General features: G+C 41.4%; 2 protein-coding genes and 1 pseudogene across 2 annotated transcripts in view; 1 reads left to right on the top strand and 2 right to left on the bottom strand.

The window, feature by feature from the left end:
* Positions 1 to 383: 383 nt before the first annotated feature.
* LOC1274821 (mucin-5AC) overlaps positions 384 to 26982 on the top strand; it is a 77038-nt gene continuing 50439 nt past the window's right edge. The window contains exons 1-2 of the mRNA XM_061651251.1: positions 384 to 1328; positions 26271 to 26306. The gene's annotated coding sequence lies outside the window, so the exon portion shown is untranslated. The remainder of the gene's footprint in view (positions 1329 to 26270; positions 26307 to 26982) is intronic.
* On the bottom strand, positions 11192 to 16872 carry LOC3289907 (nose resistant to fluoxetine protein 6). The gene is made up of 11 exons (XM_061646959.1): positions 16725 to 16872; positions 16258 to 16568; positions 15350 to 15512; positions 15129 to 15260; positions 14864 to 15048; positions 14596 to 14768; positions 14269 to 14437; positions 13835 to 14028; positions 12711 to 12855; positions 12259 to 12588; positions 11192 to 12067 (listed from the first exon to the last, which is right to left on the bottom strand). Exons 1-11 carry the CDS (start codon positions 16810 to 16812, stop codon positions 11792 to 11794), a joined length of 2166 nt encoding a protein of 721 aa, XP_061502943.1. The 5' UTR covers positions 16813 to 16872; the 3' UTR covers positions 11192 to 11791.
* Positions 17895 to 22899, bottom strand: LOC1274825 (nose resistant to fluoxetine protein 6; annotated as a pseudogene).

Below are 26982 nucleotides of genomic sequence, written 5' to 3'. Positions count from 1 at the left end.
CATTGCAAGATAAGCTCCATTCTGCATAGGTTTGACGAACCATAATTTTCATCCCACAACTGGCGCATTGACCTGCATACTAATCTAGTTTTTTTATTATTCTTTTTATTTAAAAAGTCAGGTATAAGACTTATTTGGGCATTAAATTAGAAAGAGCTATTAGTGTTTATTAATAATTCAGGGCTAGATAAAAATAATTATATAAATATCATAAATCATTCAGTTATTAAACGATGTTGCCTCATATGCCCAGTTATTCACTAACCCTGTACATGCTTTGTTATTAGAGAGCTAAAAACTCATCGCACAGAGAAGGTGAGAGTGAGAGAAAGTCCTTAAAATTCGCCGAAACAGGATCGGTTTAGCCGCCGTAGTTTCAGTAGTAAGAGCGCTTATTCGTAGTAGGCTGGTGCTGTCGCTGCTGGCCATCAAATTTTCCGTTTACGTTTAGTCGACAACATCCTTCGGCGTGGATTGGTTGGTAAACAAGCCGCCAGAGCGTTTCACGGTGTTTCAAATGGTTTTGTGTTTCTTTTTCAACTTGCCTTGTGGATTGTAGTGTATGTGGGGGCAAAAAAAACACGAGAAAATATCCATGCTTTGCCTCCTTCGGGGCACAAATGCAGCAAGTCATTATATTGCTGGCGGTTTGTTGTGCGAACAACGGTTGCAAATGGCGAGTGACGTTACGAGTGAAACTTGGAGGAAATTAATTTCCCTAATTAAAAGCCGATCGGTTTCCACGGCGGTACAAAGGTATTCGCGCCCGGTACGTAGTGTAGCTGTAGCTCCTAGCGGCCATCGAAACTTGTGAGCTATAAATGTTCGGTGAACAGTTACCGGTCGTATTTTATACCGTTTTGTTCGTTAAACCGTGAATCCAGTAAAGCTAGGAGTGGAACGTGTGTATAGTGCCTGTGGGGTTTCTGCTGTACGGGTGTGTGTGTTAGTCTGTGTGTGTTTTTTTAGTTTCTTTACTGTGGCTTCATACCAATCGATTCCCTTCAGGGTCCTTCAGGATCCTGCCACCGGGCGTTCGTAGTCACTTTGATTAATCACCCACAAGGTTATCGCTTCGAGTACTTTTCCGGTCTTTGCTGCTGTGCGAATCGATCATCTGTGTCGTGCGAACATAATTGTTGAATTTATTTACTACATTGTGGGTGTGTGTGTGTGCGATAGTAGTATTGTAAGCTATAAGTTCACGCTTACACAGAGTGTAGAGTGTAATGTTAGTTAGTGGGGCGTGATTGTTTTATTTTGTTTGGTGAAGCAAACTTATCCAGCAAGGATCTCGAGCTCGTTTATACAACATGGAGGATATATTGGTGAGTTTTTTATGATTTATTATTGGCAAAAACTAGTTATTTCAGTATTTTTTTGGATTTTTATTTCAATATGAAATAGAAATATTCGTTTGGTTTCGCTTTATTTCACCAAAGAAGGTTATATACGCAAAGAAAATAGATAAAAATAATAATTTAGGATAATAACGTATTTAAAAGAAAAACTCACTAAAAGACTCAATAAATTCATCAAATATTTTATACCCATTCGTGCCTCACAAATTCATCAAATATTTTATACCCATTCGTGCACATTATGAAATTAATATGGATACATCTTCTTCTTCTATTTGGCGTAACGTCCTAATCGGACATGCCCGGCCTATACAGGCTTTCGAGACTTAATTCATTACCACGCAGCCGGATGATCAATCCTTGCTACGGGGGGACGGTCCATTCTAGGCTTGAACCCATGACGGGCAAGTTGTTAAGTCGTACGAGTTGACGACTGTACCGCGGGACCGCCCCAATATGGATACATAATTTGGCTAAATAGTAATTCACCGAGTGTACTCAATCTCACTTCACCGAAGTGATGGGAAAAATGAAGATTTCGTCGGAATAGATTCCGGCTAGCCCCGAAGTTTTCTGGAATCGATTCCGGATAGTAGGTCTGGAATCAGTTTCTGGAATCGATTTCGGAATCGGCTCCGGAATTGGTTTCAAGGTCGGCTCCGGAATTGGTTTCAAGGTCGGCTCCGGAATTAGTTCCGGACTTGGTTCCAGACTTGGTTCCGGAATCGGCTCCGAAATCGGAAATGGCATCAGGATCCGGAATCGGAATCGGTTCCGGATCCTGAATCAGCTCCAGAATCGGAATCGGTGCCAGAATTGGCTCCGGAATCAGAATTGGCTTCGAAACGGAGTCGGTTTCGGCATCTTCATAGGAATAAACGTTTGGGTCCAATGATGCTACGTATTGATAGCCGCAAAGAATCAAAATTTATTTGTAAACGATCCATTCTCATTGGCGATTCCCGGACTGATTTCGCTTTTGAAACTTCTTATTTCAATTCAAGAACTATTTCTCATTCCGGAGCTAATTCCATTTGTGGAATCAATCCTGATTTCGTTACCGAGGCAAATTGCGATTTCCAGGTCGATTCCGATTCCGGAGATGATTCTGATTCCGAAGCCGATTCCGATCCTGGCATCGACTCGGAATCAACTCTGGAATCGGCTCCGGAATCGACTCCAGAATCTGAATCGATTTTAGCATCAGAATCGGCTCCGGAATTGATTCCGAACACGGAATCGGAATCGGATAGGTCCGATTCTGAGTTCCCACCATTACTTTAAAGGCATGTCTTTTTGCACAATAAATATAAATTATATAAAGTATACATTGAGGTATAGAAAAAGATTTTTTTTTTGCAGTTTTAAATTAAAAGCATCTCATACAAGTTTTAGCACCGGCTACCTTTGTTTGCCAATTGAGAAGAAGTGTTGTTAATTTTAAGATAAACAATGTAGATTCTTATGCAATAAACCATTGGGTAAGATCTCATACGAACGAGATGAAACAATTAATTTCTTGTATGTTCTTCGAACATTCATGACTTATATTAAATTTGGTGTCATTTCGATTCCTTACTTACCTATGTTTCAACGTTAATTGAAACTCATGTGAAATTCTGCTGCACATACCTGAATTCCTTTTATGTAGCTCTTGTCATTGTTTTGATTGATTTTTAATAGATATTTTCCCGCAAACACGGATAACTTTCTTGGAGTATCCCTTGAACATACTTTCCGACGAATCGCTTGCGATCGATTTGTCTTTCCTCCGTACGTTGCCATGCTTTGGACCTCATTAAAATAATATGAAAATCACTCATCGAGCTAATCGACATTCCGGTTGGCCTCTAACCTCGATGCCGAAGCCCGCTGTATTCAATGAATCCTCCTATCATGGCGTGGTGCTTAAAGTTCAGTGAACGTTTTTGGCAGATTCCGAAGGAGAGAGAAAAAAAAACATACACACCCAAATGCAGGTTGGAAGAAGTTTTCACCGAGAGTGTCTACGCCGCGGAGAACCGATTGAATGGGTAGGAGGGATGCTATGGTAATGGTAAATTCTGGTGAAATTTCAGCACCAAAATCGTCCTTCGAGTGCGTGAATGAGGGGGGAGGAGAGAATGGTACCTACTAAGCGGTTTCGTAACTTTGATGGACGGTATCCTTCACACCGGTACGGCTGACGCGGGACGCGTTAGCGTAACGAGGGAAACCGAAATCCGCGCGCTCAACGTTAGGGTTTGACAGTAAGTCGCTGTTACTGTCGTTTTCGGGGGAAGCCCGGTCTAATTAGCACAAATTTGGTAACAGTATACTGGGCGGGCATCTTATTGGTCCGAAAGGGAAGCTAACGGTCGGCCCGAGTGTAAGATCTGTTGAGTGCTAATGCATCCCTTTGCGGGACCAGTATCATTTTATAGAGTGTCATTAGTGAACTCGTGTAACAAAAACATGTTGCAGTGTTTCCATAAGCTTTGGAACAGGTTTTGAAGACAAAATGCTTTGTTATTTTTCATGTGGGTTATATAAAATGGGTTATATGGTGTATGGGTCATATTCCGTTTGTATGTATGGCCGGTATACAGTTGGTCGATCGATTTTTGTTTAACCCATCTCGTTTTGTTTCTCACGCTATTGGGTAGAATATGAAAACGCCACTCACCTCCCACTGGCAGTGCGTTGGGCAGGATTTGTGTAAAGTTTTCACTCTAGCCGCAGGATAAATATCGTCCAAAATCTTCAAAATCACGTTCTCGTGTTCCTTGCTTTTTTGTTTTCACAGTCGCTACTGCCTCTTGTCCTTCTTGCAACGATGATCGATTTTTGACCTTTCCCTCGGCGAATGCAAATCAAATCTCGAGCGCACTAGCATGTGAACTCCCAGTAGGAAGAAAAGAAATGTCGACCCATAAGTGAAAAGTGAGAAAAATCGTCGCAACGCGACAAAATTCCTCACTGGCCCTTTTTTTATGCGACGCTTTTGCGCTTGGATTTGGCGTCCTTCTGTTTTTTTTTTTTTTTTTTGATGCCCTACTGAGCTTTGCGATGGGATTATTTTGTTTTATGTAAATCTGCCCTCCACACAACACGGTATGTGGAAAGCGGCCGGCCTGGTATAGTGGTTTGGCCCACTGCTTGGCTGAATCGGTTCGGCTCGGTTGGTACAGTTCTTGGGAAGCGTTAGGAAATGTTTGATTAATTATTCACTCACGGCACGAAAGAGGAAACTTTTTTGTACTACTACGAACATCGGATACCCTCTTGATCGTTCCTCGCGGGATGGAAGATAGCGAGTGAGAGAAAGTGCCAAAGATATTCCAATAAACACCCGACCGAACGAAACATGCAGAATGTGTCACCGGAAAATGTCAACGCTCAGCGGCTCAGCGGAGTCGTTGTTACCGAAATCGCCGTTGACAGCTCCCCGTGCAGCTTGATTTTAATTTAAGTGACTTTTATTGCTTCTCCTCGCTTGGGCACCATCACACCGACCCGGGGACGTCACATTGACCTCGACAACCATGCGGGATGATGCGGGGACACGGAAAGGACAATAACTCATCCTGCTCGTTCGTCCGCCCGATGTAGGTTACTAGAAATTGCATCAATCTCTGTTGGCTGGAAGGAACGAACGATGGCCACAGCTGGATCGCTGTGCTCGGTCGGTTCCCGAAGCCATTTTGCTGTACGTGTGCCAAAATTTTGATGTGACCGTCAGATTCAGCGTCATGGACGGATGAATTAGCAAGCACCGTCGGAGCAGTGCTAGGCGTGCTAGCAATTCATAATTTATTCACTTAACCGTACCACTTTCGAGCGATGGAGCATGCATTTAGATGGTGTGTTTGTAGTGTAGCTTTGTTTTTTTTACTGTTTGTTCAATTAGCAAAGAAAGGAAAAAAGTCTGCCCGGTGCAATTATGCAAAGTTTCTCGAAAGGATAATTTTCTTCGGAAAGGAATTGCTGACATTTAAGCTGCTATGTTTAGGATGAATGTGTCACTGACAGGGCTGAAATTGTTTAATGTCATACTAGCAGACAGTAGCTATTTTTTCTGGCATTTTATTATACTACCAAGACAAAAACACAGTCGGTGCTGACAGTATCAACTATGTTGGCATAAGGTCGAAAAGGGTAGAAAGCTTTAATTGCATTCCGTTGATTGAACGAAAAGAGCACGAAACAAACCTTCTACAAACCAAGTTGGAGGATTTCCAAATTGCACAATTTTTAGTCGGATTCTTTTACAACCATCCCGTCCGGATTTACTCTCCAAAAGGATCCCCATACGAATGGCGCATCTTGCATTGTTTGTCCAGCAGGATAAGCGTCTTCCGTTGCCGTATGCGTTAATTAATCGATCGAATGAGGGGTTTCACGTAATGTTTGTGTTTTGTTTGGAATTCCTACACCATTCCTACATGCATAATTGGCAATGTACACCTCCATGGCTCACCTCTTTTTGTCTTTTTTGCCTCCAAAAGGTTGATGTGAAGATTAAATTCTGCATCTTTTATGAGCTCTGGTCTTCGGTGTGAGCGAAGGAGGAGCCCCACAGTCTTTGCTCACGATACGATGTGGGGGAGATCTGCAAGTTTCTTTAAGCATAGACAACATCCAAAACAACACAAAGAACGTCGGATACTCTACAAGTGCTGGTGCCAATGCTTATTCCCTTGCCCGTGTGCTTTACCGGCAGAAAAAGGTGTTTATTAAACACTTAAGTGCCATCTGCGTCCCGTTTCGCCGCAGAGGTGAAAGCCCAGGGCCGTGTGCACTCGCAAAAGGATTATGTTTACTTGTGCTCTTACTTTGCTACTCACTTAATGGTATTAAGGTGTAACTTTACACCCGCTCAACGCGTCGTCCCATTTGCTGTATGAATTTGCACAGTTCCTAGTTAGCACCGTGGCGCAACCCCGGCTCTTCGCCACATTTCTCGAAGCCAACTGTGCAGTGATCAAATTTGACCTCAGTTCGGTTTAAACTCAGCATAAACTATTTACCGGTATCGATTTTCCGCATGACTCATTTTCTGGGTTGAAGTGGAATGTGGGGTGCGGTGGTTTTTTCATTTCCGCCCGGCGCTGCCCGGGAAAGAATGTGCTATGTGAGGCTAGCGGTGAAGAATTGAGCGTGCTTTCCTTGACTACATTGGCACTGCATTAGCGATGGATACATGGAGCGTTTGCCAGTGATACATAAATTATCCTTTAACTGGACCTCGTTCTTCTGAAACTAGCGAGCTAGAGAGTAGGACAAAAATAATTTCTCCTGCACGCCTTTCTTTGCTGAGGAGAACGGTTGCGTTTAAGAATAGAGCAAATAGAACGTGTGCGTGTATCGGTCGAGAATGGTTTTTGCGTTTTTCGGCATGAAACATGGAAAATGTTTTAAGGACAGTGGCACAGTTTGTATTTAATGTAATATAAATACCTATCGGAAGGAATGACCAGGCTATACTGCTTGAATGCACATTTGTAAAAAGGTTAGATTTGTTTTAAATGAATGTAAAAGTGGTAAACCATGTAAAGTGATGTAAGTGAGTTTGGGATTTCGGAGGCAAGCTATTTGCAGTTTATTTATAAAAACATGAGCCTAGATTGTGCAAATCCTCGCGTTTTGCTGGTTACACAACACACCTAAATAAGAATTTACCTAGCGTTTAGAATAATACGGTTTATTTTATTTAATCAAAATCAGGTTTTTTTTCAATTTCTAGAATAAAAGAAATATTTTTAAATAATTATATGTGTTACAGGGTTTCCCACGATTTTTTGGTCAGTTCCCATGATTTTTTGGTGAGTTCCCACGAATTTTTGGTCGTATCCCATGGATTTTTAGTTCGTTCCCATAATTTATTGGTATTTTCCGAATGGATATCAATACAATTGGACCAAAAAAATCTGGGAAACGGCCAAAAAATCGTGGGAACGCACTAAAAAAATATGGGAACCAACCAAAAATTGATGAGATCCAACCAATAAATCGTGGGAAACCCTGTATGAATAAGAAGATTCATATGAGTCAACAATTCAAGCCACTAGTAATTTCTTTGGTTGCTCGGTCTCTGGCTATAGCTTGCCATTCTTGTAAGCCCCTGAGCCCGGCCAAACTCTAAGTCCTGCTTCATCTGAACCACCCAAAGAGCAGGCTGCATTCCATTACAGTTCGTGTCGACTGCAGGAGAACGTTTGTATTCTGTACTCAGTTATGAGTCTAGGACTCGTAAACAGCCATAAAGTGTGTGTACGATATCTCTTGTGAGTTTATAAAGTCTGAGTTTGTGATTTTCCTTTATCCGATGTCACGGTCCAAATGTACGACCTTGAGAAAAAATCAACTACGTCTTCAACACTACCATTAAAACACTGATTTCTAAATTTATCCTCGAGTCATGGATCGAACCTACCGCAAACAGGATCTTCGTCTTCGTCATATTGATCTAAATTTTCTTGCGGCTGCTAATAAATTATGGAAAGTCCGTTGGAAAATCGTTCGCTTGATGCCGAAGCTCGAGCTTCACATGCCACCTTTCGTGACGTTCTCGTGATTAGAACTCCAAAAATGCATATTATCACATGATCGTACCTCTTTCGGTCAGTCGGATCCGATAAACATTCCTTGGGAAGGGCTTTCTGGTGCCATATTTTTTAAAATGCAGTTTGTGATCTTAGATCTACTGCCCGCGGGCCGCATTTGTGACGGTTTAAATATATAGTTTTATTGGTTGACTAATAAATCAAAATTTATTTTTTTGCTTTTGAAAGAGGAAAAGTAAGATACCATAAAAGAAAGCTGTAGAGATTTGATACATTCAGTTAGTATTTTCTAATTAAAACGAGATTTCAAATTTCACTCCTTCTAAAGGTAGCCTTCAAACGGCCCTCAACAGCCCTCAATTAACAATTAACGTTAAATTTGAAGCAATGCGGCCCACGAACTGAACTCTTTGCAGACTCCTGACTTAGATGGATCACTATGAATCTAATGAAATAACGAATGGTCTCTCAAAGTTGTTCGTCTCGAAAGTCATTTAATAGGGCTGTAAGTGATTATGCGTCGCTTACTGGTTCTGTATAGTGGATGTCGAAAAAAAACTGATTGAAATGTGCAAACTTTGCCAAGAATCTAAAAAGTGGTTTTATAAATTGAAAAGTATAATAATTTTGTGGCATTGCATGGTATATTTTAACCGTGTTGTCATGGTCGGATGAAAATAGTTGCGGCCCCAAAACCCTACTACCCGGTATTGATTTCTTGGGGTTTTTTTTATCGGGTAGCTACTCATTTCGTTTGATCCGAATGAAAGTTTGGGTACTTGGAAAATACGGTAGAAACACACAAAAATATACGTTGCTGTTTTTTTTAATAATTTCCTGTGACGGTCCTGATGGTAATCGCATGATTAATATTACATAAATTTAAAGATCGTGGCTTTACTTGCTTTTAGTAATGCTGTCGTTATTAAAATAATCAAATATGGCTCTAAATAACCTATTCCCATATACTTATGACATTCTATTTCATGAACTCAATCTGGTTTACAAGAGAAATAAAAGCAGTTCTTATGTGTTGAGATAGGGTTCACTCTTCACAAAAAATAATAAAAAAAACTACTGATGCTTAAAATATGTTTTACTTCCATCATTAACAAGTTTTTATTAATCCATTATCTATAAGCTACAATCGCTCCTCTTAATCAGGTTATAAGATGGGACTCGCTATCATCATGCACAACGCGTACTTCTTGCAGATTTTATTTAAAATTGAAAATCCCCATTGATACTTTAGTGAGCATAAGAGATGATGGAATATTACAGCTATCATACCAGACGATAATGGGGACTATCTGTATTGTGATAAAGGAAGATAAAATCTAATCAATATGATTTTCTACATAAAGTCTTAATGACTCACGCACGTTAAATAATCGGAAGGAACATTCCCATTTACTGCAGGCCGTTGTAATGTGTGCCAAACACAATAATTGTGTCTGTTTGAAAGGGTTCCGATGAGTCACTGCCAAAGTTCACCAGTGTTGAAAGTTTGCCGGTCTGTGCCCTAACACCCTAAAACCCTCCGCCCATGGGCGATTACAGAAAACAAAGAACTCTACACGCCACAACCACAAGGCAAAGAAACAAAAACACGATAAGAATCACTTCACATCAGCGAATCATATCCATTCTTTATTATCCTCCGTCCTGCGAAGGTACCAGGAGTGCACAAAAAAGCCCAATTGCCATAAAAATCGCTTGCTTATTCTAAAGCACCGCCCTTGTAACTACGCTTATCATTTTTGCAGGTTCGTTAAGCAAAACAAAACGAAGATTTACTTTTCATGACTTTCTGGCAAATGGCTCTCGCGTTCGCGTCCTGCAACCCCGTTCCTGGCTGAGGCAAGGTGCTCGAAAAACCTTTAAGCTGGTCGTTTTTTTGTGTATTTCCACTACTCTTCCAGCGTCATCGTTGTGCGAATAATGAAGGCACATTTCCGGGAAAATTCCCTCGGCACGATTTTCCGATCGAAAGTCAAGAATGTTCGTGTGCAATTTCGGGTGGCTCTGCTCCGTCGCGTGTAGTTCAGGCGCATTAGAGAGGACGCAGCGAGCATGCCCTGTGGAGGAGGAAGAAGAAATGATGAGTATCAATTGATGTGCCTTCGCGGATGGTTTTCTGGTGCGGATTCGTGCGTGAATCCATTTCGGCAAGGTTCCAAGGTTGACGGCGTAGCGTGACTGGCGGTGTTATTGCTACGGGTGGACGTTGTTTTATATTCTGTGTTGCTTGGTTTAACGAACAAGAAAATATGCCCCACGCGCTTGGCGGCACAGCAAGCTGGGAGCTGGGAACAAACGTTACGCTAAAGGTGAAATAAAACTGAATAAACCATACGGAAAACATTACTCAATGCTGCTTTTCACTAAGGGAAGCTTAAAAATCTCAACGGGCTATCAGCAAAGGATTTTTAAGGCTACATCATCGTCAGCGAACGCGACGTAGCGCACCGACCCATACCTTTCCGTGATCCATTTAAATCGCTAAAAACCCTCTGCCGTAGTGTATTTTGCCACCCAGCCCCGAAAGCTAGCCTCCGTACCGAGAGAGCTTTTACTTTTTATTTGCATTCCGGCTCACGGCGGTGGGACAGATGCTTCTCTTCTCACCTTCATTTGTGGCGCACAAAATCGCAGGATTACCTAAGTTGCAACGTGCCTCGATCAGTAACAGAAGGTTTGCAGAGCGCACACAAATGTTGGTGGCCATTCCATTCCTTGCCCCCTGAGCGGCACGACCTTCGCCATTTCCCAGTGTCCCGCAATGCGGGAATGTGCGAATGTAGGTTTTTTTGTTGTTGTTGCTTCGAGGAGTTTTATTTACGACAAACAGTAGCGCTGTGCGCTTTGCTTAGTTATATTTGTTCTGCACACCCGCCCCTCAGGATGGCTCTTCGATTAGAATGTATGTCGGGTGGAGTGGTCGCAGTGGTCTGGCTCTGAAGAAGCAGTAGAAACAACACCAACCGAACAATATTGAAACCCATAATTAACGAGTTTTAATGAAGACGCACTGTTGTGGGCGCGACCTCTTTGCAGCAGGATGATTACGGTCGTGACCTCGCTGGTTTAAGTGAATTCAACGGACCGGAATGAGGAAAACCGGAGGAAAGGATGGTGCATTGCACTGCAGTATGCTTAATTGATTTTAGAATGCAATCATTTTTAATCGATGCTTTGTTGACGTCAGTGAAAGCTATTTCTGGGAAAAAGTATTTTCAATTTTAACACCGTGGGGGTGTATGTTTTCTTTCAGTTTTCGTATTTGCATGAACACAAACCACGCGTGGGGCAGGCATTATGTATATTTATTATTAGCTAAATTAAAGTTAGGATTGAAATCTATACAGTATCAAATCCATTGCATTTGATAGAAGCAATGAGTATTTGCGCACATTTTTTACGGATGAATGTGTGAAAAGAGAGAGCGTGAATGTGATAAAGAAACTTTTGGCTGAAAAGTATTTTTGAACATGCTGAAATATTATGTTTTTTTTTTCTACCAATCTGTTGGTAGAGGTTATTTAATTTTCCTATTGATAACTATAAATTCCTGTACAATCAATCTTTTCTAAATACATTTTTAATCATTCTCCGATAATCACATGAAAACAAATGGTGGAACAATGACAAACTGGAATCATAGAGTTTGATTGCACTGGAACTCATGTTTATCCATTGGGGAAATCAATCACCTATCGTTTGATGTAACAGCTCGTGTTGAAATGAAGTACAACCAAAAGCACGAATTTTCTTTTTCACTTGCATGCTACCCCTTATCACTGCCTTAAGCGTAGTTCCTCGCTCACGCAGATATTTGATTTGGTATGAGTAGAACTGTCAAAACTTTGCATGTTCAATCCTGCTTCAATGCACGCTTAAAGCTGCCGTCTGCTGTGCCGTAGAGTTTGTGTAAGATTCTACATCGTCCTTCGCAGACTTCCCATTGGCTCCAAGAAATGTGGACGGCGTTGGAACGTTCTCCTGTAGATGCTGATTGCTTTCAGTGTTGTTCGATCTGCTGTTGCGATGCAGGCTCTCGAACAGAATCTTCTGCAGAGCAATAAACGGAGATTCAAGCATCAGACAGAGCATCCAACCGAAAACGTACGACATTACGAGTGTCGACCAACTGGAGGTGTTCTGTGCGTAGGAAGGAAAGACACAACAACAGCAAAAATAAGTACATTATGAAATATGCACATGCAGAGTGAATAGCGGGAGAGCGAGAAAGAAGTGCGTAACACCTTACACGAGTGGCAGCATCCATGTCGGTCCTTGTGCTAGTAATTGTTTCTACGAACGGTTGATTTTACCTTCCGAGCCTTACTTACCATCTCAAATACGCCCAGATTTGCCAACCGTCTGGTGCCGAACGAGGTGGCCCGCGTGATGAAAAAGTGACACAGGTACGCACAGTACGTAAGGCGTCCGAGGATACCGAAGAAGTGAATGTTGAGCAGCCGGAGGACGGGCTTGCTGGCGCGGAAGATAAAACCGATGGTGAGCAGGAACATGAGCGCGGTGTAGAATATGCGACCGAGCGGGAAGACAAGCGCCATCCACACGGACGGTGTGTCGAACAGGTTGCTGTAGATGAAGTACCCGGCTACAAACGTTCCCGGTATGGCCAGCACGCCAAGCAACCACAGTAATGAAAACATCTGTCGGCGGGGAAAGAACACAGGACGCAAAAACAAGGTGACACAATGGTGGCAAATGTACGCACAGCGTAATTCAAACATCTGCACGGTCCAGCATTGCTACGAGCTGTGGTGTGCGTTACCTTTGGAGTTTTGAAGTTCTTGCTCTGCAGATGGAGCATGTAGAAGGAGCCCATGATGGCAGCCGTGTAATTGACCAGGTACATGTGCGTCGGCAGGTACGTTCCGTGATACATGTCCCAGTACCAGTAGAAAAATCTGAGCGGTCTTGTGGGGGAAAAGGTGCACAAAACGGATATGGTTACTGAAGTGTTGCAGGTGGGGCTCGGAACACGTATAGTACGACATGAGCGATTTTGTTCTCCCAAGAGGAATGGGAAAAACACTACATTGTAATTAGTATGTATTTAATATGTATTAGAATAGAAATGCAATTAATTTCGTTAAATGTTTTTTTCAAAAGTAAACGTTTTTTGCTTAAATAGTTTTTTCGTTTGAGGGAAGGACAAAACAAAAATTGTACTGTGATAACTTGTGTTATTTTAGTCAATCTGTTTTAGTCAAGTTTAATTTTGATGACACTGTATAATGGGACTCTTATGTTACACATTTACGGCATGATAGAAGACGCTAGGAAGACGTATTTTGAAAAATAAGCGATTTGGAGTTTTATAATCAGAAATGACTTGAAAGAGTACGCTGAAGTTAACTCCATAAATAACATTTGTTGTTTATTTAACCGAACTAAAAATACTGGTACTGGTAGAGAATCTTTTAAAGGCAAGGATATTTAATGAGGTATAGTGATAACGAGGCCACAAACATTGTTGTAGGATAAATTAATAGAAAATAGAAGAAAAAAAATACAGCACTCAAAGTACATTTTTGGTTTAATTAGTAAAACAACTCTAAAATGTGTAACTGTAATACATAAAAAGGGCTTTTTGATAGTATTTAAATGGTTAATTACACTCAAAAGCTTTCGCATGTCGTAAAAAATCTTAATGTTCCTCAAAATCCACCAATGAACATTATAGTTATTGAAACTAAATATTTTTAGTGGAAATGTAAAACAACTATTCTGTATAGTAGATGTTATGATTTGAAAGATAACTGAATTTATAGTAATAATACACACAAATATCGAAAGATAACAATTATCTCAGCTTGCGTGCTTAACTGTGCCCACTTCTTGGTCGACTGGGATGAATCTAATTAATATGAAAACGTTCATTTTAAAACTTACTCCGGTGGTAAAACCGTCACAGCTTCGTATTCGTTCACGTACACCACGACGGCAGCAACCATCGTGCAGACCAGCAGCAGAAAGGAAAGTATGTACGTCCGGTATTTGGGAAAGCGTAGCACCACGGCACACACTACCAGGCCGTAAACGAACATGTGGAAATCGGCTGCCAGGTACCAGGTGTGTTGCATGCACTGCACGAAAGATGAGAGCAATTGTAAAATTTCGTTAACAATACGATTGCCAAGATTGAGCTACTTGATCGTAAAAACGTGATCTAATCAACATGTTGGCCCTTATCTGCATGGCGTAAAGCAGAGTGCTTGATGTGTTGCTTTTGTCATTTTTCAATGATTGTTGGTATCGATTGTGTGTAAAATTGTACAGAAAAGATGATTAAATTAAGAAATTAAGTTCAGAAAAGCGCTACTTACCGGTTCATCTGTAGCGTAATAATTGTTGATGTAAAGCAGATTGACCCACCAGTGTTTGCGACAGTACGTGCGCCCTGTCTCGAATCCTTTGCGCCACAGGGGACCGTCAAGATATCGCACGAGCCAAGTTGCTTCCAAAAACATTATGAAAGCATACACGGGCGTAAGACTGATTCATAAATGACGAAAAAAGAAGCAAGAGTAAGGGAATTAGTACATAGAAAACGTTTGCGTGGGAATATGTTGTTTGTGGCCGAAAATGTACCAAGAAAAACGGTGTCTCCCCGAGGGGAAAAGGGCAAACATAAATTGACAAGTTTTGCGTACCGAACGTAGCGAGCGATTGAAATCATAATGATTTCAAGGAATCCTATTTTCCGCCCTGTCTGTTCCAGTTTGGTTACCAGCGACAGGACCAGCATAAGCGCACTGATGACGAAGAACGTGGTAACAATGTGCGAACCGTTGGCAACAATCATCGAATCAACTTCGCTGAATTTCTGTAATTAAAGTAATGGGCGCAAAGGAAAGGAAATCCCGCAAATAATCCGGTCACATTTATATCCGCAGTCTGCTTCTTTGTACCGTAGCTTACCCGCTCGATAGTCATGGCCGTTCGGGGCTGTGCGTAAAGGATGTTATGTCCCATGTTGATCATCATGAAAATCATAAACCTTACCGCGTGGATGTATCGTATCGAGCGGCTGAGCGAATCATCGCCTCGGGACGTCAACCGATACCAGTTGCGGATGATGGAGAAAGACACCAGCACCATGGCGGCTGCGGTAGCGGGAATATAATGGATTTTTGTTAATCGATGCCTATCGTTAGTAAACGCGCTGATGCATTAATTAAAGTACCTTTGCTTGACAGTTCCTTGCGGTAGTGGTCTAATCCGTGGTCCTGCTTGCAGCGATGATCGTACCAGCTAGAGGAAAACACCACCAGCAGCAGCATGGCCAGCACGACCAGAAAAGCGATTTCCAAATTATCTTCAAACATAAGGACGACAGTGGCAGGATGGTAAAGGTTAGGGAAATTGCTAACAAGGCAGACATTGAGGGTGCGGGGGCTACACTACCGATCGGATACGATTCCCGGTTGCTGTCGCAGTACTCGATTTCTGTATAAGCACGCAATCCATGCTTCTGCTGCAGCTCGTAGTTGATGCACTTCGCAAACAGCTCCGAGTAGTTGCGACGATACGTGTCCACGTCCCGAAACGTGCCGTTCTTGATGATGTACTGCAATGGCGTAAATGACCGTACATTAACATCAAATTGAGAGCATAGTGTGAGTGGAGGGATAATCTATTTCATTAGTCCTGCAAGGTTGTTTGCTTTTTGCTTTATGGTCGAATGGTTTCTTTATTCATGAGAATCGATTAATAATTACAGTCAAAGAAAAGAAACCAAAACATTCAATTCTTTCGCGTTTTTTTCTGCCAAAAAAAAACAATGATTTTACGCTCATGAAATTAGATACAATTTTTGAACAAAATTATTGCAAACCAAAATAAAATTACTTTCTCTCTCGGTTTCTAACACTTTCATTCCTTAACTATTATCTACGACTACTCTTTTCCACAATATCTCTCAATATCATTCAACGCTTGAAATACACTCGTCAAATTTGAAATAACAAACTACGCAGAGATGTACTTTGCCGTAGGCACTGTAAATGATCACTCTGCACAAAACTGCCATGTAAACAAAGCAACATTAAATTAACTCGCTTGGCATTGCACTCGATCATGCTGACATTCACCAAAATAACTTGTTTCCAACGAAGATTATTGTCCAAAGTCTTTAAATAACACAATTTATAGAACGTGCTTTTCGAGCGGTCACACTCATTGACACATTCAAAACAACTGCAATGTCCTTGTAAGCGCTGTGTAGTTTGGTATGGTCTTTTTTTCTTTACAAAATTCGCGCACCCGTTGAACTAGTACGGTCACTATCACTACTTGATCACATGCATATTTACCGGGAAATCGATCTGAAATTTCGGTACGATCAACGACTGCAGCTCCTGCTGCGTGACGTTAGCGCGCTCCAGCTCGTCCAGCAATCTGATGCAACCGCTGAGACAAAGCCCACGGTCCAGATGTGCGTGGTTGACGTGCTGCTTCCAGTTGCTGGAGAAGTCAGCAATTACGTTCCAAGCGGGGGAGGATGCGTTCGGTTGCACTACGGCTTTAACCATGCAGTAAACATCCGGCACGGACGGATCGTCTCGAAGACACTCATCATAGTCGTCGAAATGAAACACTCGCGGCATCAGCCGATACTGTGTCACTGGAAACGATAGAACCCACAAAAAAGGTGTAAGAATCGCGGGTTTAATTTATTGTGGGCCGCAAACCGAAACCCATTACATCACTAGTTTTGTTCGGCAATCCCAGCATCACAATCACTTTCTATCAGAGGCACAGATCACTTCATCGAACTTACTGTTGAATTCCTCGGCACATTGCACCCACCCGGTGCAGCACAGGACACTGCACACCAGCACTATCAGCAGTTGCATGATCGAGACCATGATCACGTCTTTTCCGATTAACAGTTGCACGCCGTCTGGTGGTCGACGACTTGCCTGCTAGCGGCTCGACTTGTCGCTACTACTTTTTGGGGCGATCCTGATGGCTAGATGACGCTCTATTACCGCTCCGTGACGTCATAAGCTGGATGTCCTACCCCAAGGGCAGCACCGAATGATAAACAAAGCCATTCGTACAGTTTGCGCCGGACAAAAAGAAACAGATAATCGGTAGAAACGAGAGAACGCAACACCAAAGAGAATGGAGTCGGGAGTCGACGCATCGCGAGAAGGAGGTCTTCCGAGCCGAACTGCGTTAAACAGCCCTGTACTTGGCCGGGCCGCAGTGAAAGGAAAAGCGCAATGTTTTTATATGTTTTATTGAGCCGTTTCACAATCGTAAGCCACCGTTTTTCTTCTCACGTATGGGGCTACTATGGTTTATTGTACCGAGGCCAGACACGATCGAAATTGGGTAATGAGTTTTACACCCTTAATATTATCCCACCTCTTTTTTCACTGAACCAGAGCCGGGAAGTTTGTCACATTCGCGACGCGGCAAGAGTTAAGTTTCGAGTTTGTTGAACGTTGGTGTGTCAGCCCAAAGGACGGGGAGGATGCGCACAAGCAAAACGTCATTACGAAATTTTGTAACAGATACCGATTCGGCCGTGCGTGGTGTAGTAAGGCATACGAACTTACGATCCGGTAATGTGTCGTGGTGTACGTTTTGGGAGGTCGCTTGGATATCATAAACAGTATTAATCGTAATGTAATATTACCAAATGGTGAGCATTGACCTGTTTTTTTCAATTAGCTGTAGATCGTGATTGATTGTTCAACTGTTCAATTGTTTTTGATTGATTAAACAGGAAATGATAAAAATGATGTCACCTATTCAGGAAAAGATAAAAATGATGCACCTATTTCACCAATGAATTATGAAATAAGTAACTTATGTGAAGCTTCAATTTTGTAAAAATTATAATGATTTTAAAGTTTTTGTACGAGAATTATCCATTTTTTAGCTTCCAAGTATGTCATTCAAATTATCTTTGTAATCTAAAATAAATAAATTGTAGTGATAACTGGTTGATGACGGTTTATTGTAACTTTTCATTAACTTCTTAAACTTCATTAACTTCTATTCTATCCAGTTCAAGTTACAACGGCATGTTAAGCTTCGGACACTACTAAACTATCTCTAAAATGGCAATTGTTTCAATAGCACTCGTGTTAGCAGCTAAAATCGTTGACTGAAAATCACATTCGGCTTATAGCTTTTCTCATCGGGATGTTCACAGTAGGTATTGTCGATTCCATTGTCCCCTGCACTAGACGAGTGATCCGTTTCATCTGACGATCGCGAATGACGTTTAAAGAGCTGCCTCTGCAGTGCCATGAACGGTGACTCCAGCACGAGACAGAGTACCCAAGCCACGAGATAGGAAAGCAACATGGAAGCTGCCCAAATGGCACCCTGTCGAACAGATGATCAGAAGATTCGTAGTCGATGAGATGATGTTGCATTTAAAGCAAAATGTCTCAAATATACTTACAATATCAATCAATTCGTAACGGAAGAAGCTCCTGGTGTTAAACAAGGACATCTTAATCAGACACAAATGACACAAATAGGCGCTGTAGGTAAGCCTTCCGATGATCGTATGGAATGGGATATCTGATAGTCGGGTCAACAGTTTCAAAAATCTAAAGGATAGGCCAACTCCTCCAATGAAGATGATCGCACTGTACAGCAGACGTATGAACGGGAACAGAAGTGCCATCCACAACGAAGGAGTCGCAAAATCGTAGTGATAAAAGAAGTAACCCATAGCAAACAGTGCCGGAATCATTAGGTAGGTTGCAAACCAGCCGACCTTAATAAGCTGTTGAATGACAAAGAGGCATGCAGGAAAGATAAGAAGCATTAAAGCGTTTAATTTTGTTCCACAATGACATGACGACTTACCCAGTGGTAATTGGTTCGTGTTTTTGCCAAGTGCATGTAATAAAATGCGCAAGCGATCGCGAACGTGTAATTCACCAGATACATATGCGACGGAACGTAGGCATCCCGATACACATCCCAGTACCAGAAGAAGTACCGGATTTGTCTGCAACGAAAGTGAGAATGGGCATGCTTGTTTTACATTTTTTCCTTATTGAATTGGATTGTTAGTCGCGTACTCTGCTGCAAAAATCGGTATGGCATCATATTCCTTCAGATAGATGATGGCGGCAGTTGCCAGGTAGCTCAGCACCAGCAACGTTCCCAGCAGTGCGTTCCGCACTTTCGGGAAGCGGGCAATCACTGCACACAGCACAAGTCCGTACACAAAGAGGTGGAAATCGGCTGCTAAGTACCACGTATGGAGCATGCACTGTGAATAGTGAAATAAAATGTCAAATTTTATTGTTTGCTTTCCGACTTCTTGATCGGCGCTTACCGGTTCGTCGACTTTGTAGTAATTGTTGATGTAGAGTAGATTAACCCACCAGTTCTTGCGGCAGTACGATCGGCCAGTTTCAAAGCCCTTCTGCCACAGTGGTCCATCAGCCAGCCGCACCACCCAGGTGGCCTCGAAGAGCATCACGAACGCGTACACAGGAGTTAGTCTATGTTGCCAATGATTGTAGGCATCATGGAAGCAAGCAAGGAAGGTTTAGCTTAAGTTACCAACATCGGAATTAGCGTTCCTAAGAGGAATAGGTTCTTACCGAACGTAACGAGCAACGGAAATGATGAATATTTCCGCAATGCCGACCTTTTTCTTTGTCTCTTCTACTTTTTGCATGAAGAACAGCACCAGCAGCATGGCACTGATTGCGAAAAACGTCGTCACAATCTGGGTACCATTGATTACTATCATAGTCGAAAGGTCGCTGTAACGCTAGAATGGTAAGAGATTGGGAAGCAGTTGAATGAAATCATGTCAAATATTGCATACACCCGCGCGTGCATACGTACGCTTTCGATGGTTAGTGCCGTTCTAGGCTGAGCGTAGAACACCACGTGGCCTAAGGTAACTCCCATAAAGACGATCATGCGAATGGTGTGAATGTAGCGCAAATCGTGGCTAAGTTGATCGTCCCCTCGCGATGTGATGCGGTACCAGTTTCGGATGATTGAAAAGGACACCAGATACATCTGCCTCGTGGACGACAGGTCCTGTCTGTAATGGTCAAGCCCGTGCGTCGTTTTGCATCGGAAATCGTACATACTGGAGGTAAACACAATGCCTGCTATTGCCAGTATCACCACTATAAACGTTATTTCTAACCAATCTAGGAAAAAATGGACATGAAAGGTTATGTTTTTTTTTTTAATAGATTTTTATTCTAACCTATAATTAATGGCACTCTTACCTATTGGATAGGATACTGTATTGCTATCGCAATATTCTATTTCTGTCTGCGCCTTCAGCCCGAATTCTTCCGACAGCTCTATGTTGACACACTTCTCCAATAATTCAGAATAGTTTTGTCGATAATGATCAATATCTCTGAATGTCCCTGGTTTGAAAGTATACTTTCGTGTACAAGAAGAAAAGTTACTTATTATTATGTGTTGCGGAATTCTTTCCACTTTGGGGACTTCCTTCCACTCATTGTTTCGATTTTATCATAGTCAATGCCAGTTGTTGATGTGGAGTAAGGCCTTTCTTTCGTCTGCATATCGTATGGTAAACTATGCCGATTATGATCATTTTCAATGTCAAGATGTTGAGTCTCCATCACCGTAAAATTATATAAAGCTCACCAAACCGCCTTTTCTTGCTTTTTTGCATCGAGGGAATTCGGGTTAAAAAACTGGTGCGAAATGTCAAACTCTCTTTTCACGGTTGAAACAACACGCAGTTTATGTCTGCCGCGTTTGTTCAACCAAGGCCTACTACAGCGCTTTTGACAACGGATGAGCAAGATTTTAATAAACCGGAAATATAAAGATACAGATACACACACACAATCAACACTAGCTGAACAGTCGCAGCAGAAGCTACCTTCTGGGTCACAGCAGATTGTCAGTCGGTTGCTGACCCATTCAAAACGACAATGTCAAGGCGTTAGCTAAAATATACTTAACTCATGATAGGCCCTTGCTGAGACTGGAATAACAACCAATTGGCCCTAAAATGACGTCGATCAGATAGTTCGTCGTAAAGATTGTTCGTGGTAACATTTAATTTATGCCACGCTTATGGGGAGCTGCTAGGCCGATGTTCTAAAACATTAGCCTGTGTTAACCGGGTGCTTTGATCAGTCAGAAATCGGAAGACACCTTGTTGATGGGAAAGAATGAACCGGAATCGTACGAAGAATCGAACGTGATGCTCGTTTTCGCAAAACCGATACCACCGACACATCCACGCATATCGAATACAGGTTTTGAAGTTAATTTCCCTTTCAACCTCGGAGGTCTGGATTCCGTTCAAAACCAAAACGTGATAGAATATGCGTTGCAATCCGAATGCGGTGGTGACCGCGGACCAATAATGTTAAATATTGTGGCAAACTGGTTTCTATTCGGGGGAAATAATTTCGGGCTGTGCCTAAGTAAATTCCGACGCGTTGAATATCCCGTGCACCCGGTTTTGTTTGTTAGGTCCACCATTATTTGGACGAGTAAGTTCGAGGTTTATTTGTTTTGCGCCTAGATTCGTTGCTCTTTCATTCGCTCCAGCTGTAATATGGCGACAAAGAGCAAAAGTGTTAAAAACTGGAATCGTAACGGTTTGACTGTTTTGTGTTGTCACTTCATCTGTTGAACCTTCGGTGGCTAGCGGAGAACCACAAGTAGGCAAACCTTGAACTGATTCCGAAACGATTGCCACAATCGTGACCTGTAATTCAAAGTACGCTAATGTGCCGGTTGCCTAATTAATTATGAGCTTTTCCTAAGCGATACGTCTGAGGTATCATCATTATCATCGTTACGCATTGTGAGCATAGCGACAGAAGCATCTGGCATGCCGTTTTGAGCAAAATTAACCTTTTGTTGAGAATTTACGATGGGTCAACTACATTATATTCTTGAATTGAATTGAATTGAGTTGAATTAATAACTTTAAAATATAATCAAGCCAATTGAATTATTGTGAAAACCAAATATGTGTAAACAAAATAAATTATTGAATTAAAGCTGGTTTTCCATAAAGTAATGATTATTTGGCAGGTATAGCTGCTAACTGTATTCTAACAAATAAAGTACAAAGAATCTATTTCTTTGTTGGAATCCCGATTGTGATAAAATTTTCCACAACTTACTTTTTGAGTTATGAAACTCGTTATGATGAACAGAAGATTATGCAAATATTAGAATGAAATAATTAATTTATACACATTGTACATGAAGGGTTAGTGCCCGGTGGTTCTATCCACCGAAAAATTCATACATTCGAATGGCGGAAAACAATATGGAAATGTAATTTTATTTACCCGGTAGCTGGTGTTGAACTTGGGTACGAGCAGTTCACTGTCGTTTAGCCGGCCGGATAAGCGCTGCAGCCGCATTTCGCAGTCGCGTACGCAAACACCACGATCGAGATGGGCATGGTTAAGCTTAATCTTCCACTTGCTCGATATCCGCTCGATCAAACCCCACACTTCGGAGCTGTTGTCCGGTCGGATGACTGCCTTTACTACGCAGTATACCGAGGGAATGGTGGGATTATCGTTTAGGCAGACATCGTAATCATCATACTTGAACACGCGTGGCATCCGCCAGTACTCCGACACTGGAACGAGAGCATACACTTAGAATAAGGACCTTTGGAAAGTTTGAAATTTTGCTAAATCACTCCAAATAATGGCTAAACAGGTCGGTTATCACAAAGAGAGAAGAGAAAAAAACGCACATTCTAGAGCCCGTAAATCACTTTCGCTGCTCACGGCACCCACAGCGGCTGCGACACACGCGATGGAAACCGTAAACCACAACCGTCCAAATCGGTTCGACATCCTGCCACTTCCTCTACAGCCCGGTTCTGTTCGGTTCGGTCCAGTTCGGTCGGTTCCAACCCTTTAGATACTGGGTGCGTGCGTTCCAGCCGCGATCGCGACAAAATCTAAACTGAACGCAAATTTTCGGCGATCGGGTGCTTTAACCGTGCCGGCAAGCGTTCGGCAGCATCTCGTGGTGAATGACATATCATCGAGCGGCGGGTCTGGTTCAATGTGAACCAGCCGTCTGCCCGATCCTAAACACGATTTTCTTTGCTAAAGCGATGGGGATGAAATGCTAAAAGTGTGAGTTTTTCGGACCTTATGTGCTTTGGTCGTGGGCATGGCGAGATATTATTGGACAGATGTGCGTGTGACGCCAATGACGGATGCTGGTTCCATTGGTTTAGGTTTTTAGCAGAATATTCCACGCATAAAAATATTCGATGCATAAATTTAAACAAATAAAGTGAAATTTGATTTACCTTTCATAAAATACGAAATCGAAACGGGTGGTAAACAAACATGAAAAAAATGTGTGGAAAAACCACAGAAATATACTTACCGAATATCTGAATCATTCAATCAATATTTTTAAAATAACGAGCATGGTTTGGTGGTTGTCATACAATACTAAAATGTTTTTTTCTTACTCAATCTACTTTATATATTTCTCGTTTGTTCTTTTTACAGTGAGTTATACAAATGTAATCTGTGGTTCTTATCCTACATTACAGTAGTTTTGATTTCAAATCTTGAATCTATCATATTTTCCGTACTTAAATTCGGATTACTCAATGCAAAGGCCAAACAATAAATCATAAGTATGCCAGTGTACTAGTTGTTGGGATAACGAAGGCTAGAGAAATGCAATTAAGCATAGCATGAAATATATATTTTTTAAATAATAGTTTAGGCCATCAAATGGACATTCTCTGAGCAAAAATGAATTAAAAAAAATCTCCACTTCCCTATGAAACTAGATACAAAGTCATTAAGGAAACGGTTTCCACTACAGCGTTACTGTTTGTATTCAGAAAAGCAAATCTAATTGCTATCGGTTGCAACGGCACCACCTACCAGCACACGTGCAAAACTCTTGTCCGTACCGCAGTAGCGTGTTTTAAAATTGTTGCGATTGAATTCGATGTAAATCACACCTCCAAACCACTGTTCCACATTCGCTCGCTTTTAATTGCAGACAAACCAGAAACGGATGCAAAACTCCTCCTTTTCTGCTCGGTGCAGTCGTTGCAGAAGCGAAACAAAATAGTGCACTCCCATTCCATTGCGCTTTGCTTTGGTGCGGTTTGCGAGGACAATCGTCAAGAGCACGTACTGTGATGACAATTTTCCGACAGTGCATTGCAAAGCGTTCACGTACACAGCGTTCCTACTGCATTTTCACCGCGGAGGAAGAAGGATGCAAACACACACACATACTTTGTTTTACGTGTTGTGTTGATGTTGTTCTTCTGTTGTACCCCCGGTTTTCCGCAGGTGAAAAGGAATGCAACAAGAAGGGAAAACAAAAAACGGTGTCACAGTCAGTACGTGATGTGTTTTGTGAGGGAAGATGAATGATGGTCGCATTCAAGACTAGGACAAATCACTTTTATTCTTACCGGTGTAGTTGTCTTTTGTTTTTTTTCTCGCATTTCAATACGACGGAGACGCCGTAACATTTTGTCGAGAACGGATGTGTTTTAATCTGTGAAATGTAAAACCACACCTTGCAGTGCTTCGCCTGATGCGGCACGTTCATTACAGTGCGGTCGGTTTGTGGGACCCATCCATCCGTGAGTGACGGATCTTCATCAGCTGAAGAAGCCGGAGTTTGAGCAGAAAAACAGTGAACAGCACCGCCGCGTATCTTAGCATCGCGAGTAACGTACGAACCGGTTGCAGTTCCTGCTTTGAATGTGCACGATCGTTGCAGAGAAGTGCACACTCGGTCGTCGAACCTACGCCACGCCGCACTCGCTTATGACTGTGAACATGCAACCTGCATCAACGTCATTCATTCGACGCTCCTTCCATTGCAGCGAACTGTTACGACCGCTCGTGCAGGCCGTTGTTTTCCTGCAAAGGGATAGGGGAAAGCGCGCGGGTGCCAGTTTAATCAAGGAAAATGACAGTTATTCGATGTGCAGCAGTCGATTGGATAAGAAGGCAGCTCGGTAGCATAATTGAAAGAAATTGTCGCAGGTTCAAGGTTATTTGGTGGTGGGTGGAGGCTACCAGGAATCGAATGGATCGATACGGTCGAGTTTACAAATAACAAACTTTTTATGGCGTTATATCTCAATTTTTTATACATCAATTAGAGTATGAATACATTGAATTGAAGCATTCAAGTATTGGTTGATGTAAATCTTCTTTCGAAATAAATCGTAATAATGTCCACAAAACAAAGATAAACATGGATTTTCATAAATACATTTGCAATAAACCGATAAGACAATGAAATTCAAACTCAATAATTATAAGTAAAATTTAACTTATTACTGGCATTGAAAGCCGATCGAACAACAACTTTGCTAATCGGACTTTTTGGTAATGAAATACTCTCGTTTAAGATGAAAGGATATACGCACCAAACACACACTGCCGACCTTGAATGCTTAATAACTGGTTATAGTTACTTATGTCGATGTTTTTTTATAGTGCACTAACAACACGTGTTATATGCTTACGTCATACTGAAAGTAAAACTGGTTTTATTGCCTTTCTGTTGGCGGTAATACATTATTATTATTGTTTTTTTATAGAAAAGATTTTTATTGTATAAAATGTAAAATGGTAGGCATGGCAAAAAATGAATCGTTTTTTAGGATTTTTATGCTCTTTCAATATTCAGCGAATGTTTTACGGTGATTTTTCTTAATCTAAAAATTATAATAATAATGACTGATATTGAAAACGCTTCAAACTATGCCCTGACGACAAGGGCGTACGTATCCACTTACCCTTCGTGTGGGAAAAAAGTGCTGAAGCAAAAGTTTTAGCCTTGAGATATATACACAAGGGGCGAAAAGGAAAATCCTTGGAAACAATTATCTATGCTACGGTTGCAGCGGGCAGAAGTACAAAAAAGAGACAAGACTTTGTAGCTACTAGAAATGTCTTTGCTAGGGCACTGAAACTCGAATGCCCGTCATCGTTGTTGCGTCTTGTAATGAAGAGTACCAGTCGAAATCCGCTAGGGGATTAATGAACATGAATCCGATACTGGAAAGAACTTTTCCTGTCTCATGTATCGCCACTTTCTATGGGATGACAATCGAAGACTGCTTCCGCTGGGAGCAACAGTGTGTAGGTGTTTGGCGGTCGGTTAGAAGGCTTCCGACTTTTTTTAGTTCCCCATCGTGTATCACGACTCTATCTGATGCAATGTGAAGCATGTAGTGAGTTTTTGTTGCTTATTGTGGTATTACACATTGTCAAACTGTAACTATTTGCTTTGAGAATAATTTATTTTGTGTATTGAAATATATATGTGTCTCTTTTTTTTGCAGTACCCAGTAGCAATGCCTCCAATCCTCCGGTGTGTGGTACGTATACAAATTATTATTTTAATAGTAATGCAATGAACCTTATTATAAGGAGTTGAATCCATTCCTGTCACTCATAAGTTATACAAAACGCTCGTTAAATGGTACAATATTTTACAATTTATACAACGTATGATAAGTAAAATAGTTGGTTCCATGGTTAAAACAATGCTAGTACATACAGACTGCATATGTATTTAAATAATGAAGAAAAAAAACATTAAAAAAAATATATCAAACAATAAATGTACCAAGAACGTAATGGTCGTTGCTCTCTTTTGACATGTTTGTCAATTAGTCTATATTTAGATTTATTCGTTAAGGGGAAAATCATTTAGTGGGTTAATCGTTATGAGACAGTCCGATGTAGTTGTGTTATTTCTTTTTAAATCTACAGTTTAGAAAAAGTCATATGCTATTTTTTTGTTTGCTTTTGAAATTGAAATTGAAAGGACTTTGCTATGATAAAAGCTTTTCGCATAAAAGCTCACATTAGCTCGAGCATTCGAGCAGTTGCTATCCAATGTAGCGCAACTAGTCGAAAGCTTTTTCTTTGCAAGCTTATGCTAAGCAACATAACCCTTATCATCGCAGATGCTTCTTTTTGGTGCAACATTGTTCCTTCGAGTTGTTTGAATGCTAATTATAGAGTGAATAAATGGTATAATTGTTTTAT

The sequence above is a fragment of the Anopheles gambiae genome, chromosome 2 (genome assembly GCF_943734735.2).
Source record: "Anopheles gambiae chromosome 2, idAnoGambNW_F1_1, whole genome shotgun sequence".
Classification (NCBI taxonomy): domain Eukaryota; kingdom Metazoa; phylum Arthropoda; class Insecta; order Diptera; family Culicidae; genus Anopheles; species Anopheles gambiae.
Note: the sequence above shows the minus strand (reverse complement) of the source record. Positions and strands in the feature narration are given on the sequence as shown.